General features: G+C 36.1%; 2 protein-coding genes across 2 annotated transcripts in view; one reads left to right on the forward strand and one right to left on the reverse strand.

Annotated features, from left to right (window-relative positions):
* Window positions 1-547: 547 nt before the first annotated feature.
* Window positions 548-13,988, reverse strand: part of LOC115446281 (angiotensin-converting enzyme) — a 36,451-nt gene continuing 23,010 nt past the window's right edge. The window contains exons 8-9 of the mRNA XM_030172882.2: window positions 3,149-3,392; window positions 548-650 (exon numbers count right to left, since the gene is read on the reverse strand). Coding sequence (XP_030028742.2) covers window positions 548-650; window positions 3,149-3,392 — 347 coding nt within the window. The remainder of the gene's footprint in view (window positions 651-3,148; window positions 3,393-13,988) is intronic.
* On the forward strand, window positions 9,753-12,726 carry LOC115446286. The gene is made up of 3 exons (XM_030172887.2): window positions 9,753-9,835; window positions 11,676-11,837; window positions 12,436-12,726. The coding sequence occupies exons 1-3, from the start codon at window positions 9,775-9,777 to the stop codon at window positions 12,636-12,638; spliced, it is 426 nt and encodes a 141-aa protein (XP_030028747.2). The 5' UTR covers window positions 9,753-9,774; the 3' UTR covers window positions 12,639-12,726.

Genomic DNA, 13,988 nt, shown 5'->3' on the forward strand with positions numbered 1-13,988 from the left:
TTCATGTCAACTATATTTCCCGATTCAACTTTTCCAAGCACAAAGCACTCAATCAGCATTCTTTATCCTCATTACACAAGAGGTAATTGAACGTAACACGCTCTGGAGTCATAAAAATATCTCTCGCCCTCTAGGGAAAGTCAGCGTAACCTATAGGTCTGGAATAATCTAAGCAATGTGACATGAATTCTATATTGTGGTTGGACTGACTTCCTATTTTTTGTTGCGTAACATTAATTGATGTTTAAGTAGAAACTAGAATTAAGTTGTTTACGGAAAAGGCAGTTGTAATGTATTTTTGTCGAAAATTTATGGTTTAAATAATTGTACTGTATTTAAATTATAAAAATACTGCCCAAAATTATAAGCAATTAATATTTTTTTAAATATTTAGGTTCATATTTGGTTATGCATAGTCATATCCAATTAACATGCCTGTGTCAGAAAAAGATATGTTATCAAACATATTAGGTTCACGTATAAAAATACAGTCCTAAAAAAGAGATGGCTTCAAGTTTTTAAATTATCGTCAAGCTGAAATATTGACTTACCTTATATACGGGATGTTGGCAGGCACGTGGTACTTGGAGCCAGGGTCGAAGTCCAACTCGGAGCGAAGGACTGGCGGCTTCACGCCTTGATACTGTTCTCTAAGAATAAAAATATTATATTATTAGTTTTTCCCGTGCAAAAAAAATCGTAGATATGTGTTTCAAGTATGTACACGCAGTCGAAGTGCTTATGATTAATACTAGCTTTTGCTCGCAGCTTCGCTCGCGTGAAGGAGTTTTTCAATGCAATGCTGACTATTTAATGGATGTTATTATTATACATATAAACCTTCCTCTTGAATCACTCTATCTATTAAAAAAGACAGAGAAAGCGACTTTGATTTATACTATGTAGTGATACAGATATTGATTTCACGAATTACGTTTTTCTTCTCTTTTCATAGTAAGTGATGTCTCGAAAATTATAAAATATAATATATTATACATGTTTAACCCTATCGTCTAAGTGTACCTTCCTAACTTCGTCTGTTTTTGTTTTAGTACTACATATTTTTGGTCTGAGTCTTTAGAAAGCTTAGCCTCATCGTTCTCATGATTGATAACTTAATTAAGTACCTATTGTTAGTATGATTTTGTACTTATAAAAAATATAGACACCGCGTCAATAATATAACCAATAATCATCTTGCACGCAATTCGATCTAGATAATACGGTAATTGCAAAATATGAAATATTAATACGCATTGCAAGTATAAGTATGTTATGTCAAAACAATCATGAGACAATTTGGGCCAGTTGGCTAATTCGGCTTGCATTACGTCATAATGGCTGATGTTTGAACGCACTTCGTCGATTTACTTTTATTAAGACTGTGCCAATAATGCCAATAGCGAAATGAGTTCAATATTTTGTAGAAAGAAATTAGGTATAACCTATTAAAATATATTAGGTTTTAAAGCTGTTTTGGAAATGATCTATCTATATTAAATGATCTTGGAGTTAAGTGACAAGATATAAGATCCGTCATAACTTCGTGGTTGTAGCGAGATCCAAAAGACTTACAAATAATGGTGGACTAAATAGTCGGAATTCTATCCATAGAAGGCCAATAACTAATAATGAGATGTAATTAGTATAATCATATACTTCTTGTAGAATATATAAGGTTTCAATGAAAAAGTAAGTTCAAAAACTTTCTGTAATGTATTATAATTATTTCTTATGTTTACGCGAATGTTAGACATTGAAATAAAACTATTTTACGGATTTCTTCGCGGTGTTTTATATCATAATTTCTTCCGGATGTTTCGAAGACTTTGCAGCCTTGATAGTCATAAGTGACCCTTCTCCCTCCCGCCGTGATGATGATGAAGAATAGTTTTATTTCAATGTATTCTGTATTACCAAAAACTACTTCTGTTTTCATTTAGTACTGAATTAAAAGGAAAGAGAATTCCGCTACCCGCTAAGGCCTAGCTATTGGAGCGCTACTTTTGCTTTCATCCGAGAATTGAACCCGTTATATGCAAGTCAAGGTTGAGTAACACCATCACTTTTAAACAAACCAGTTCACTCTCCTATTATCAATGTTACGTTATAAACGGTTTGTACTTCGTATAATGCGGAAGATCTTTTATTTTTAGACTGTGGTATTGGTACATGCTGCCTTCTTAATACATCGAACTTATACGTGGCGAAATGTGGATTTGGTAAACCCTCGCCTGTCGTCTCGTCATTTATTTTGAACATTTGATAAAATTTCATCTGCCTACCCAGAAAGAGGAACAAGCCTGATGCTAAGTATGGTATAAGGGAAATTAAGATCTTTCTCATGTGACAAATTGTGTGCTAGTTGAATCAACAGAATTTCTCTAAGTTTAGTTTGTGGATTGACTATCTATTTATATTTCCATCTAAAATAAACTAAACTAATTAGTTTGAGTTTGTTTACTATGTTAGGTAATATCTTAAAATAAACTCATTATTATTTTTATAAAAGTTTTTCCTAGCATAATTAAATGCAGATTTCCTTGCCCGTTCTTCTCTGGTGAGTACTGCTTTCCGAACTGGTGGTAGAGCTAATATTGATGGAATCTGAATAATGTATTACATTTCACGGGTTCAAATAAATCATTTCACTTCATTTCAATCACATTAAAATAACATTTCCATCAAACTTAATTACATTAATGTTCACACATTGTTGGCTGCTCATTGCTGTTACTAGAACATTATATAACATTTTAATTCCACATGATTATAGATAATGAATTTATTGATTATGAAGTGAGCGTCCAGGTTACGTCCTGATGCGTAATTTCTTCGTCCATTAGACCGTAAGTATTATGTCACGTTATTTGTTTACTGAGGACATTAATATCACTTAAGGAATCAACATCATGTAGTTCTAGTTTTATTGTAGTATCTATTACATTATAAGCATTGATTGCATCGGTCAATTTTTATGACACCGATTTGCTGTGACCTGTTAATGCTTTGGCCGCCTTAAGAAATTGTATTCTTTCGGTTTTTCAATAGACTAGAAAATGGTACCTGCAATTCGCTCACCCGATGATAACTTCTTAGTTCAAGATAAGATTTAGCAGTATAAAAATAAAAAAAAAAACCAACAAACCTAAGCCTCCACCAATGACAATTGTACTGTTCCTTCCTAACGTCTCCTGTGAAGACGTCCCACCTCCACCGGTCCATCACCAGGGCAAATGGCAGGAAGGCCAACTTGTCCATGGCTTGCGTGAACAGATAGTTGATGTCGTGGGCTGTGTCATCCACGGACCGCTGCACGAGACCCAGGGTTTGGAGATGGCGAGGAGACGCTACTGACAGGGCGATAGTCTCACCAATTGCCTCGTGGAAACCTGTTGAAGAATGCGGCAGTTGTAGTTCATTAGTTTAATATAAAACGCTGAAGGACTCAGGGATTTATTTTTACAGTGTATCTCCTCAAATTTGGAAATCTCAATATCAAAGAAATTGCTTTTATAGTTAACATTTTGCCTCTAGCTTTGTCAGGGTGGAAACGGGACAATAATTTAAGCGTGGCTTTGAAACAACTTATATATTCCTAAACACATGTTGAGCTTAAATTTTCAGTGTTATTTGAATGCATGCTCTTGATGTTCCTCACATACAGTAACTTCAGTGTCAGCTGTGAGGGTATGGTCCCTATTAACTAACATTTTATTAACAAATCAACAATATTCGATCTTCTCCGCTTGTATAACTGAAGAAACGATTAAGTCATAAACAACTTGTGTCCTAATAAGAACGTGTCTAACCAAACTAGAATTCAGAAGGCTCGTGCTCGGAACTGGGGCATGACACCTCATGTATTATAAAACAGGCGGCGCATGCGCACAATAGCCAATTTAGTACGAGCCTCCGAACCATCGCCCAATCAAGTAATTCGAAACACGTAAATATCACGCAAATTTTAAAAAGGTTTGAATTGAAAACTAGATGGGTAGAATTTAATATATTTTCCCAGAACGAATATAGTAGTGTTAGAAGATGAAGTTTAGATTCAGAGTAGTATTTCTAGAGATTAAAGTCATCAAAAAAATCTTCAGCTTTCTAAAAGCCTAACGAATCATGATTAATACTTTTCAAAAATCAATAGGTACGATATCAGAGAACAATTTTCTCGATTAAGTACTAAGTACAAACAATCCATCGGAGAAAGCGCACGCGGAAGACTCCGATCCCGATTGATAGCTCGAGCTGAGAACCGGAACATCCAGCCGGAGTGTTAGCTCGTATTCGAGTCCCATTACTGTGTCTAGCCAGGTATAAAAATAGTGTAAAAATGTATCAACTTTTTATTAAATCTAATGTATGCAGAAATCGGTCCTAAGAGAAGGGATGAAAAAATATATTGCTATATAATTTGATATTTTGTTTCCGTGGAGGCGGTTTATAATTTTGTTTTTTCAGGATAAGCTTCCAGTTCTTATAACTAAACTTAATGTTTCGAAAACGATACTAAGATTTTACGGTAACCCTTTATGTTTTTTTAGGTGAAAATTTGTCATTAGCAACTTAATTTTAGCCTGTTAATGAAACTCACTTTATTTATTTGTTATTAGATTGTAAGTTTTAATTGAATAAAAAAAAACACATTAAAAAATTTGGATGATAGACCCCGATCGTCACGCAACCTTAATGAAATCTTCTACAATATTTTCTTATATCCTACATTCAATATAACTCCATCTAACTAGTACAACTACAATCCGCAAAAGTATTACAATCAACAATAATGGGGACATTCTCGCTAGTTCCTTAGATAACATTAAAAACGATTACAAATTCAGTGCATGAAGAATTTTAAGTTGAACTTGAACTCGCTTTACTAAAAAGGTGGGTTTGAATAAAGAGATAAAATTGCTAGATGCGTCAAATATCGTTTATTACACTGTTTTGTTGAAAGGTGGAGTACACGATCTAAAATTTATAGATTTATTTCTAAATTACAATGTCAATAGCTTGCTACTAATTGGTGGATATAATATTATTTTGATATATTTAGCATCATTCTATAATATTTTAATTCTTTACTACAAATTTCTTTTACATTTAGACATTGTTTTGTATGGAAGGAATGACGCTCGTTTTACTGCTGAGATACTTTACATGTATAAATATGAAAAAAAAAGAATTTATAGACTAATTAACTTATCACGTGAGTCATTCATTAATATGATACAAAAGTATGTGTTGTTGATTTGTTCTTCATTCTAGCAGAAAAGCAACGGATCAGCATTTTTCTCACATAGAGTTAATATAAAGTATGGGATACAAGAAAGGCTACTTGTTATTCAAAAAAATTTACTTCTGAAACATTTTATTTATGTAATAAAATAAGGCAACTCAGAAAACTATGTCAAATAATATCATGTAATATCAGTAGCTACGGTTAGGACTCATTTCTTCTACATAAAGGTTTTTCCTTTTTGTATGTTCATAGAATAAGATATTAGACGTTGTAATTAGGTTAGAAGATACTATGGCATATCCTTAATGGATAAAAACCCCGAACAAAATAAAGATAAAATCAACAACCACGCTCAATTATAAATGCCAGTTCCATAAACTTTATTTCGTAGCACGCGGCGGGCGGAGCGTGCGATGCGCGTGCGTTGCATCATAGTACCGTAATCTCAGTATAAATTTCCGTAAATTACTCGCACACAATACCACTCGTTATAGTGCAATTTAGTGTGATGGTATCATGAGTTTAGGAGTAGACAGAGGTGTATGCTGTTATGAAAACAGTTTTATGGCGTAACTTGGGTTTTATCATATCTAATTCTATAATTTTGTTATTTGATTTTTCTTGTGTCTATAGCGATGCAGGATTTTGAAATTGTAAGTTTGGCGAGGTTTGTTAATATTTATACTCATGAGCTCATGGTGGTGGTAGGATATATTTTATATCTGTCTGAAGAGCGACCGCCATACACAAGGTGGTACAACCGGCCATAGTGCTCACGTAAGTGTGTCGCGTTCCGGGATCAGAATATCTATTCGGTTCTAACAGGCCGGCATAGTTGTGGCGACTTTCGAAGGGTAATCATCTCTCGCCAGTCGAAATTTTATTGGACTTCACTCACCATCAGGTGCAGTGAGATAACTTTGATTTAAAAAAAAAGCTTACTATCAGAGTATCGAGTTGCCCGTGTTGTTACTAACATACATTCGACAAACACAAAAAGATTACGTAACACCACATTCTTCTAAACTGCAGCCATCACGTTTAACTATTTACACAACATTTAATAATCATCAACATACAATTATGTCCGACATAAATTCCCACTTCCATTTACATATTAACAAATTAGCTAAGAGCTGTGTACATATAATTATATAGAACAGTGTTATTAGCTTTTCCTGCCAATTTCGTTTAGTAATCTGACACAGATTTAGCAGCTGATAGATTTATGTAATATTTTACTGTCCTATAACATCACTAATAAGCGTAAATTATTATTTATTATAGTTTTAAATACAAACATAGTATCGCATCTATACCGTAGGGTAGGCAGAGACTATGGATTGCCACTTTTAATGATTCTGGCATAGTTCTCTCGCTTCCTTCACCTTCATCAATCTTTTCATGCATTCCCGCCGGTTCAAGGTACTTTTGGCCTGGCCCGTACTAAGAGTGACAGATATCTGACATTCGATGGTTCGGAGCAATCGACCCGTACCGGCTCTTTTAGTTTTAAGTCACAATAAATAATTTTCCACATTTCCCCATTCCTCTTCAAAGTTGAGTTTTAGCTTATTTTTTAAATTACATTGTAATTCGACCAGAGTGGAGTTGAATTTAGAATTCTGTAATATATTTGTATCCTGTCATGGTATGTTGATTACACTGCCCCCTGTGTTTTTTTTTTTCTCCAAACGAGTCACTTTTTTCATATATATTATTTTGCATAAATTTTTAACAATGTTACAAATTTGTATTTAACTCTAAGGATGTCAGAGAAGGGAGAGATTCTGATATTTAATGCATAGCTTACCCTCCCCCGATAGTATTGTGATACAAGAGGAATAAGTTATTTACCATAGTAGATTTGTTAGTGTATAAAATTAAAATGCTGGAAGGGGAGTAAAGTTCTTCTATTTGATAGCTCTCCTCCCCCTGGTATGCCCCTAACGGTATGTATAGTGTAATATAATTATAGTTCCATTATAAGAGGATGTAGCGCGCGACAGCCGCCAAAATTATGCCGGCCCGTGGGATAAGATTTACACAGGCTAACTGACCATGGATTCAAAATTGCGAACGTCAAATAATCAAAGTCATATTTGCAAATGTGAGAGTGGAACCCAAGACCTCATTTTTCCAGTTATCGCCTACTTTACCACGGATGTCGAATAATAATTACAATAAAACAACACTAGCGACAATAAAATTATTAATGACTAACACTTTCGCTAAACAACAGCGTAATTACGCGAGTGTTACGAAGGTGCGTAATTAGCATTACGTATGTTACAATTAGTTTATTAACAACACATAATTCAAACAAATGGCCTGGAATTTATTTATTTAGCACTTCATATACAAATGTATACAGGCGGACTTAATGACGTGGGCATTCTGTACCAGTCAACCATAGGGTCGTGCTGAGATAATCATGGTAGGTGCATGAAAGGAAGGTTGAAAATTAAAAATATTTAGAAATCAAATAATAATTACTAAATATATGTATATACATATAGATATGTAAAAAGATAAGATAAATATTATAATATATAAATATACATGTAATATATAAAGAACAAAAGTGGTGACTCTTCCGCTTTATTCGAAAGTAATTGCCGGAGTATCTTTTAATTACTGCATTTATTGCTTTAAACAGGTCAATATTTAAAGTCTTGCTATGGCCTAAATCCCGCGGTGGCCATTATCGATCCGTTAGGGACAGCTGTGGGCCACTTCCGACGGAAGTGTCAAATTTGTAATCCACAACTGCCCCTGCACGATGTCGCCAAGGCGGCTCGTCTTCTGAGTCTTCTCAGAGAGGGAGAGGGGCTCCAAAGACTCCGCGTACCGAAAGAAGCCTACCTTCGGCGATGCTGTCCCGCTCCCGATCCCTCTCGGCACTCTCCTACGAGAAGAACACCTCGAAGAAGGTATTGCCATTACCTATTATAAGTGGTAGAGCCACAATGAATATACGAGGATTGCTGGTGTTATATATTATTTTGTATCCGCCTGGATAGCGATCACCGTACACAAGGTCTTAAAACCTGCCATAGTGACCCACGTAAGTGTCGCGTTCCAGGATCTGTATATCGGGTTCAATCACGCCGCCATAATTGTGTCAATTGGCGAGCGATAATTATCTTAATCGTCAGTCAACATTCATCATATATATATTTTACGGATTCAAATAAATCATTTCTTTTCATATAAGGACCCCAGTACGCTTCCATCAGGTGCAGTACGGTATTTCGCGGTTCCCGTATGAAAAAAGAAGATAGTATTATAGCACCTGATGGTAATTTGATTGGGATCCAATAGAATGTCAACTGAAGATAGATGATTACCTCTTGACAGTCGACATGATAATGCTATCTCAATAAATAGCTATAGTTTCATCCCTTTTTACATGGAATCTAACATGGTTGCCAATAATAGAGTGCAACTTTGCCCCGGAAGAGAAAAAACCATGCTATGTTTATATTTTAAAAGGCTCCATAGACTTGAAACAATTAGTTCACTGTAACATTCCCCATTTTATTTCTTAACATAAATTGTCATCCGAGGAAGTGAAGTCATGTTATTTTGAATCATCTCAACTCCCTCAAGCCCCTGAAGGCTAGAACCATCGTGATAACGCTGAAGGTGATATATGCTAAAAATAGGGATCAAATCCCCATTTCATTGCTCTAGGTTAGAAAAATAAACTTATCAGAAAGAAGAGTAAAGTCATGCTATTAAATAACCCGCAAATCCGTTTGTTTACGCATCATCGATTTTCCTATCTAAGTGTTACCAGCTTAAACATTTTTACAGATTTTATGCTCCACCCAAGACCAAACCAAAGTAGTAAATTTGGAATCACATCATCATCGAAGACGAAAAAAAATATCAGCCCTTATAAAGCCTTTTGTAAAAGAGATATGAAAGGTTCAGAATATAATGCTCAATATTACATTTGCTCTAATGACCTTTACACAGTGATATACATTGATTTTTTGGCTAAAGATTATTTGGTAGCGTCTTGTTTGTCCATAAATAGTAACTATACTACACAGACCTTCGCATTCAAAAGTACTGTTTGGCACTGAACTTCGTATTATAGTTTTTATAATATGTAGTAATAACACTGGTTTCAATTGCCTTTAAACTGGAATACTACAATACTAGCACATGGCACTATACTGCTTTTTTTTATTGCTGCTGAACGCAGACGAGCTAACAGCTCACCTGTTGGTAAGTGGTAACCGTTTCTCGGGGAAGTCAGCAGTGCCAGATACTTAGTGGCAGATATCAGCATTGCCTATGTAACTATCAAATTTGCTTCTACCAATTGCCACGAAATATACATAATATATTTTAATTTCGAACATTAAAAAACATTTTTGTCTGAGCAGGACAAAATACTGACACTCCTACAAATTTTCTACGCAGGAACACCGAAGAATCAACTAATCAAATTATGAACTGTGTTACAGTACTAATTCAGTTTATTGTAACTGCCGCCCAAGTTCACATTTAACATGAGTTCATTGTTAACTTATATTCTAGTGGTTATCTCAGTTTTGTGCACTATCACTTGTGGTAAGTCGTTTAAACCATGCTTGTTTTATCTTGAGCATTTCCTTATTCTTTTTGTCACATGTAAGTACGTGAAAGCATCACTTGATAACTACTCGACTGGCTTGACTGATTCACTTTTTATTGTATACCTAATTATCAGGACAAAGTTTGTATCAAAGAATAATTTTGAACCCTCCTTGGGGTAAGACGGAAGACTTGGCAATTTGGGTGATATATCGCCGAAATCATCTAACCGATTTCAATCAAAATTTTTGTGAGAGTTTAATTAGATCCAGCTAGGATAATTTTGGACAGATGGCGCTACTGTCGAGACTTAAAAGATGAAAGATAGTTTACTTAAAATGCGCTCTGTGGCAGAACAATGTTTGCCACTCCCAAAAGTTCAATATATAATCATGATTAATATTCTTCCCCTTAGCACATTCGTAGTCACATACACGAGCAAAAACTAGTTGTAGTGATATGAGCTCACACGCCGCACCAACAGTAAAGTACATCCTCAGTCGATTTGTGCTTACGGAGATTGGCGCATGCAAATAAAATATAACTTATCTCTAAAGCTTTATCTCAGAATAGATTATATGATTAGGGCTAGCACATAGTAATGAAAGCATCAATTTAATTTAAAGTAATGTACATACACAAATACACTATAGGAAGTTGTCTTGTTTTCAATTTGGATTGGTTTCCTATCACCGGCGGCGTTAAAGTGTGGCAAATGGGTCAACCGCCCAGAACCTCACGATTAAAGATCCTCGATCTTGAAAGGGGCATAAAAACATAACTCGCACACTCATATGTTAAGTCCTGTTGTGTGTTTGTACAGACCCCCGATATAGATATATGATCTCTTTTCAAAAACATTCCTATCCCTATAACGTATTCAACATCATAATCCAATTCCGAGGATAAAAGTACGGATTCAGTAATAACAAGTTTGCCCTCGTTACCTAATAATATAGCGTACACTACGCGTTTAAGTTGGTATAATTCGGTTACTACTCTGATAGCTCATGACTACTTATTAAACTTGGTTGTGCCTTATGAATCTTGCCTTATCAAACAAGATGGTGGTGGTTCTTTTAATTAAATGGAAATTAAATACCGTCCTGGAAGTCTGTGTATATTTGACTTGTAGGTCTTTGGATAATAAGGGGCTGTTAGAGATGATTTTCTTCAAGTGACCATTGATAAGGTCATTGAAAATATTTTATTCGCTAGTCAATTTTTATATTATGTGAAGCCAGAATGTATTACTCCTGGTCGACCTCCGAGAGTAAGTATTGAACTAGAAGTAAACATTTTAAGCAAAAGACCATCTGGAGATGCAGTGCTGATTGACTGACGGGCTTCGTTGCGATTGATCGCCAGGATTAGCCCTGTATTATATACTGTCCCACTGTTGGGCACGGGCCTCCTCTACTACTGAGAGGGATAAGACCTTAGGCCACCACGCTGGCCCAGTGCGGATTGGTAGACTTCACACATCCTCGAAAATTCCTATAGAGAATATCTCAGGTATGCAGCTTTACTCACGATGTTTTCCTTCACCGTTAACGCAAGCCATAATTCACAAAGAATCCACACATAATTTTTTTTAGAAAAGTCTGAGGTATGTGCCCTTGGGATTTGAACCTGCGGACATTCGTCTCGACAGTCCGTTCCACAGCCAACTAGGCTATCGCTGCTTTAATAAAAACATAAACCTCTGTAAAACATAGACCCTCGTCAAATATTGCGAAACCTACCTATTAGGATCGGTCTGCTTCCATCTATAACAATGTGATAACATTGTAAAGGCTTAGAATAGCATTACTATATAACGATCAATCTCTTCCAGTGCATTCAATAATGTGTTATGACTGCAACAGCGCGTACGACCCGCGTTGTGGGGAAAATTTTGACTCGTTCAGTCTGGGAGTCGTGAACTGCTCGTTAAAGGACCCCCCAGAGCACATCCCACCAGTGGAGCCCACTATATGCAGGTCAATTAAGATGGAATGTAAGTATTTATAAAATTTATTGTATTTCACGTCAGAAGACAAGCAGACAATCATGACCCATGTGATGGTTAGTATCTCTTAGAATGAGCCGGAGTGTTAACACTATTTCAAAGGCACCTCCTCTCAAGCGGAACATTGTTGTGTTTTACATCAATAATTTTAACGTAGGCCAATTTTTCAGTTTAAAATTTGCAATCCACCTTATGGGTGCCAATATTGCCAATATTTTTGTGACAATGAAAATTTTTAGGCAATGACAATTATTATAATGTGACCCACCTGGTATATGGCTTTGTTGAAAAGAGCACCTTATAAATATTTAAAAAATCTGCCTGCCCCGGTAGCGTAGTTATTATGGCACGATTACAGTACAGAGGTTTAAGTTCGACCCCTGAGTCGGGCAAAATGATATTGAGTTTTTCTACACTATCAGCCCAGAGTCTAGAATTTGTGCCCGATATGGCGATAGGCACATCATATCATGGGGCGGAATACACATGGCAGGAATTGGGTTCACCAGTTGCGCCTCTGCCTACCCCTTCGAAGATAAAAGGCGTACCTAAGTGTGTAAAAATAATTAGTTTATACCTATTGCAGTTAACAACAAAGTCCGCGTAGTCCGTCAGTGTGGGTATCTGACCGACGAATGGGCAAACGAGACATCATGTCGTCGACTCGTTGGCGTCGGAGAAGTCTTCGTAACCTACTGCTCGTGCGACACCGACCTTTGTAACGGAGCCTCACACAACCAACAGATGGCGCTGATCGGCATACTATTACTAGCCGCGGCTACCTTTTAACTTTGTTAAATAAATTGTTTATTTGAGTGTTTATATCTTCTATAGTTAATCATATATGTCGGAATAATTATTAAAAAAAAAAAACAGATATAATTAATTGTTATTCTCCTTGCAACACTTTACGATATTAGCTGTCAGTAAGTTGTCAAAAAATTGACAGTTTTGCAGTACGACGAAAGACGATGAGTTTTGTTTTGCTTAAATTCTAATATAAAAATAAAGTTTTTTTTGGAAGAAAGTCGTCTGGCTGGTAATATCCCTACAACTTTTTGGGGGCTCGTCCGGGATAGTGAAAAAAACAGTCGGAAAAGGAGAATCAGACGCCTATCGAAGATTTGAAGAATGTAAGTCAGTTTGACCGTGCCGGTACGCCGCCATTGTTGAGTCGCGCCATTGAAAAGTTCGGACCGAACATAGGTTCAGGTCAGAAACTGCTTTACCGACATTCCGTCTGTTTCATCGACATCACTCTTGGGAATGTTGCCAGTTAAAAAAGAAATCTACAAAAATGGTAGTTTTTAAATTTGGACTACAATTTATTATTGAAGACGGAAGACTAAATGAGCCCAAATAAACCATCATTTTGTACGACGAATAAAAGAAGACCCAGCTTAAGAAGACGTTCCAGTGTGAAGAGAAAAACAAGTTTCGCAGCTACGATGCCGCCAAAGAAGGATGAAAAAAACGAAAATGAAGACGAAGAACAGGAGTATGACGTACAAATTTCATTTAAGGATTTGGAGAAATCGATGACTACTTTTACCGGGGATGACACCTACCCTATAGAAACATTTATTGAAGAATTCGAAGATACTGCTCAGATTATGAAGTGGACTAAGGTTGAAAAACTGATCTATGCAAAAAGGCTATTAGATGGAACTGCGAAGCTGTTTCTACGGACTTTGGGAAGAGTTAAAGATTATACGAGTTTGAAGAAGGCACTTAAAGAAGAATTTGGACCTAAAATTAATAGCGCAGTGGTACATAAGAAGCTTGCATCTCGTAAGATGAAGGCTGATGAAACCTATCAACAATACTTCCTCTCTATGAAAGAATTGGCGCTTCATGGCAAGGTTGAAGACGCTGCTCTAATGGAATACGTCATTGATGGTATCCGCGACTTGGAGACCAATAAAGCCATTCTATATGGTGCTTCAGATATAAAAGAATTTCGCAAAAAGTTGGATATATACAGTGAGTTTAGAAAGAAGACGTCTACTAAAGCTGCACATCCTGCACAAGCTGGTCCGTCATCTGCTCAGACTTCAACTAAAAAGAAGACTCGTGTGCACAGATGTTACAACTGCGGAGATTTAGATCATGTATCATCCAATTGCCCAAAAGGAATAA

The sequence above is a fragment of the Manduca sexta genome, chromosome 20 (assembly GCF_014839805.1).
Source record: "Manduca sexta isolate Smith_Timp_Sample1 chromosome 20, JHU_Msex_v1.0, whole genome shotgun sequence".
Lineage (NCBI taxonomy): Eukaryota > Metazoa > Arthropoda > Insecta > Lepidoptera > Sphingidae > Manduca > Manduca sexta.

Bases quoted from the DNA above. Each gene is read 5' to 3' on its own strand.
- LOC115446286 (XM_030172887.2), top strand. From the start codon at position 9,775: ATGAGTTCATTGTTAACTTATATTCTAGTGGTTATCTCAGTTTTGTGC. The intron at 9,836-11,675 runs GTAAGTCGTTTA...AATCTCTTCCAG, and splicing joins TTTGTGCACTATCACTTGTG to TGCATTCAATAATGTGTTAT. The intron at 11,838-12,435 runs GTAAGTATTTAT...TACCTATTGCAG, and splicing joins CAGGTCAATTAAGATGGAAT to TTAACAACAAAGTCCGCGTA.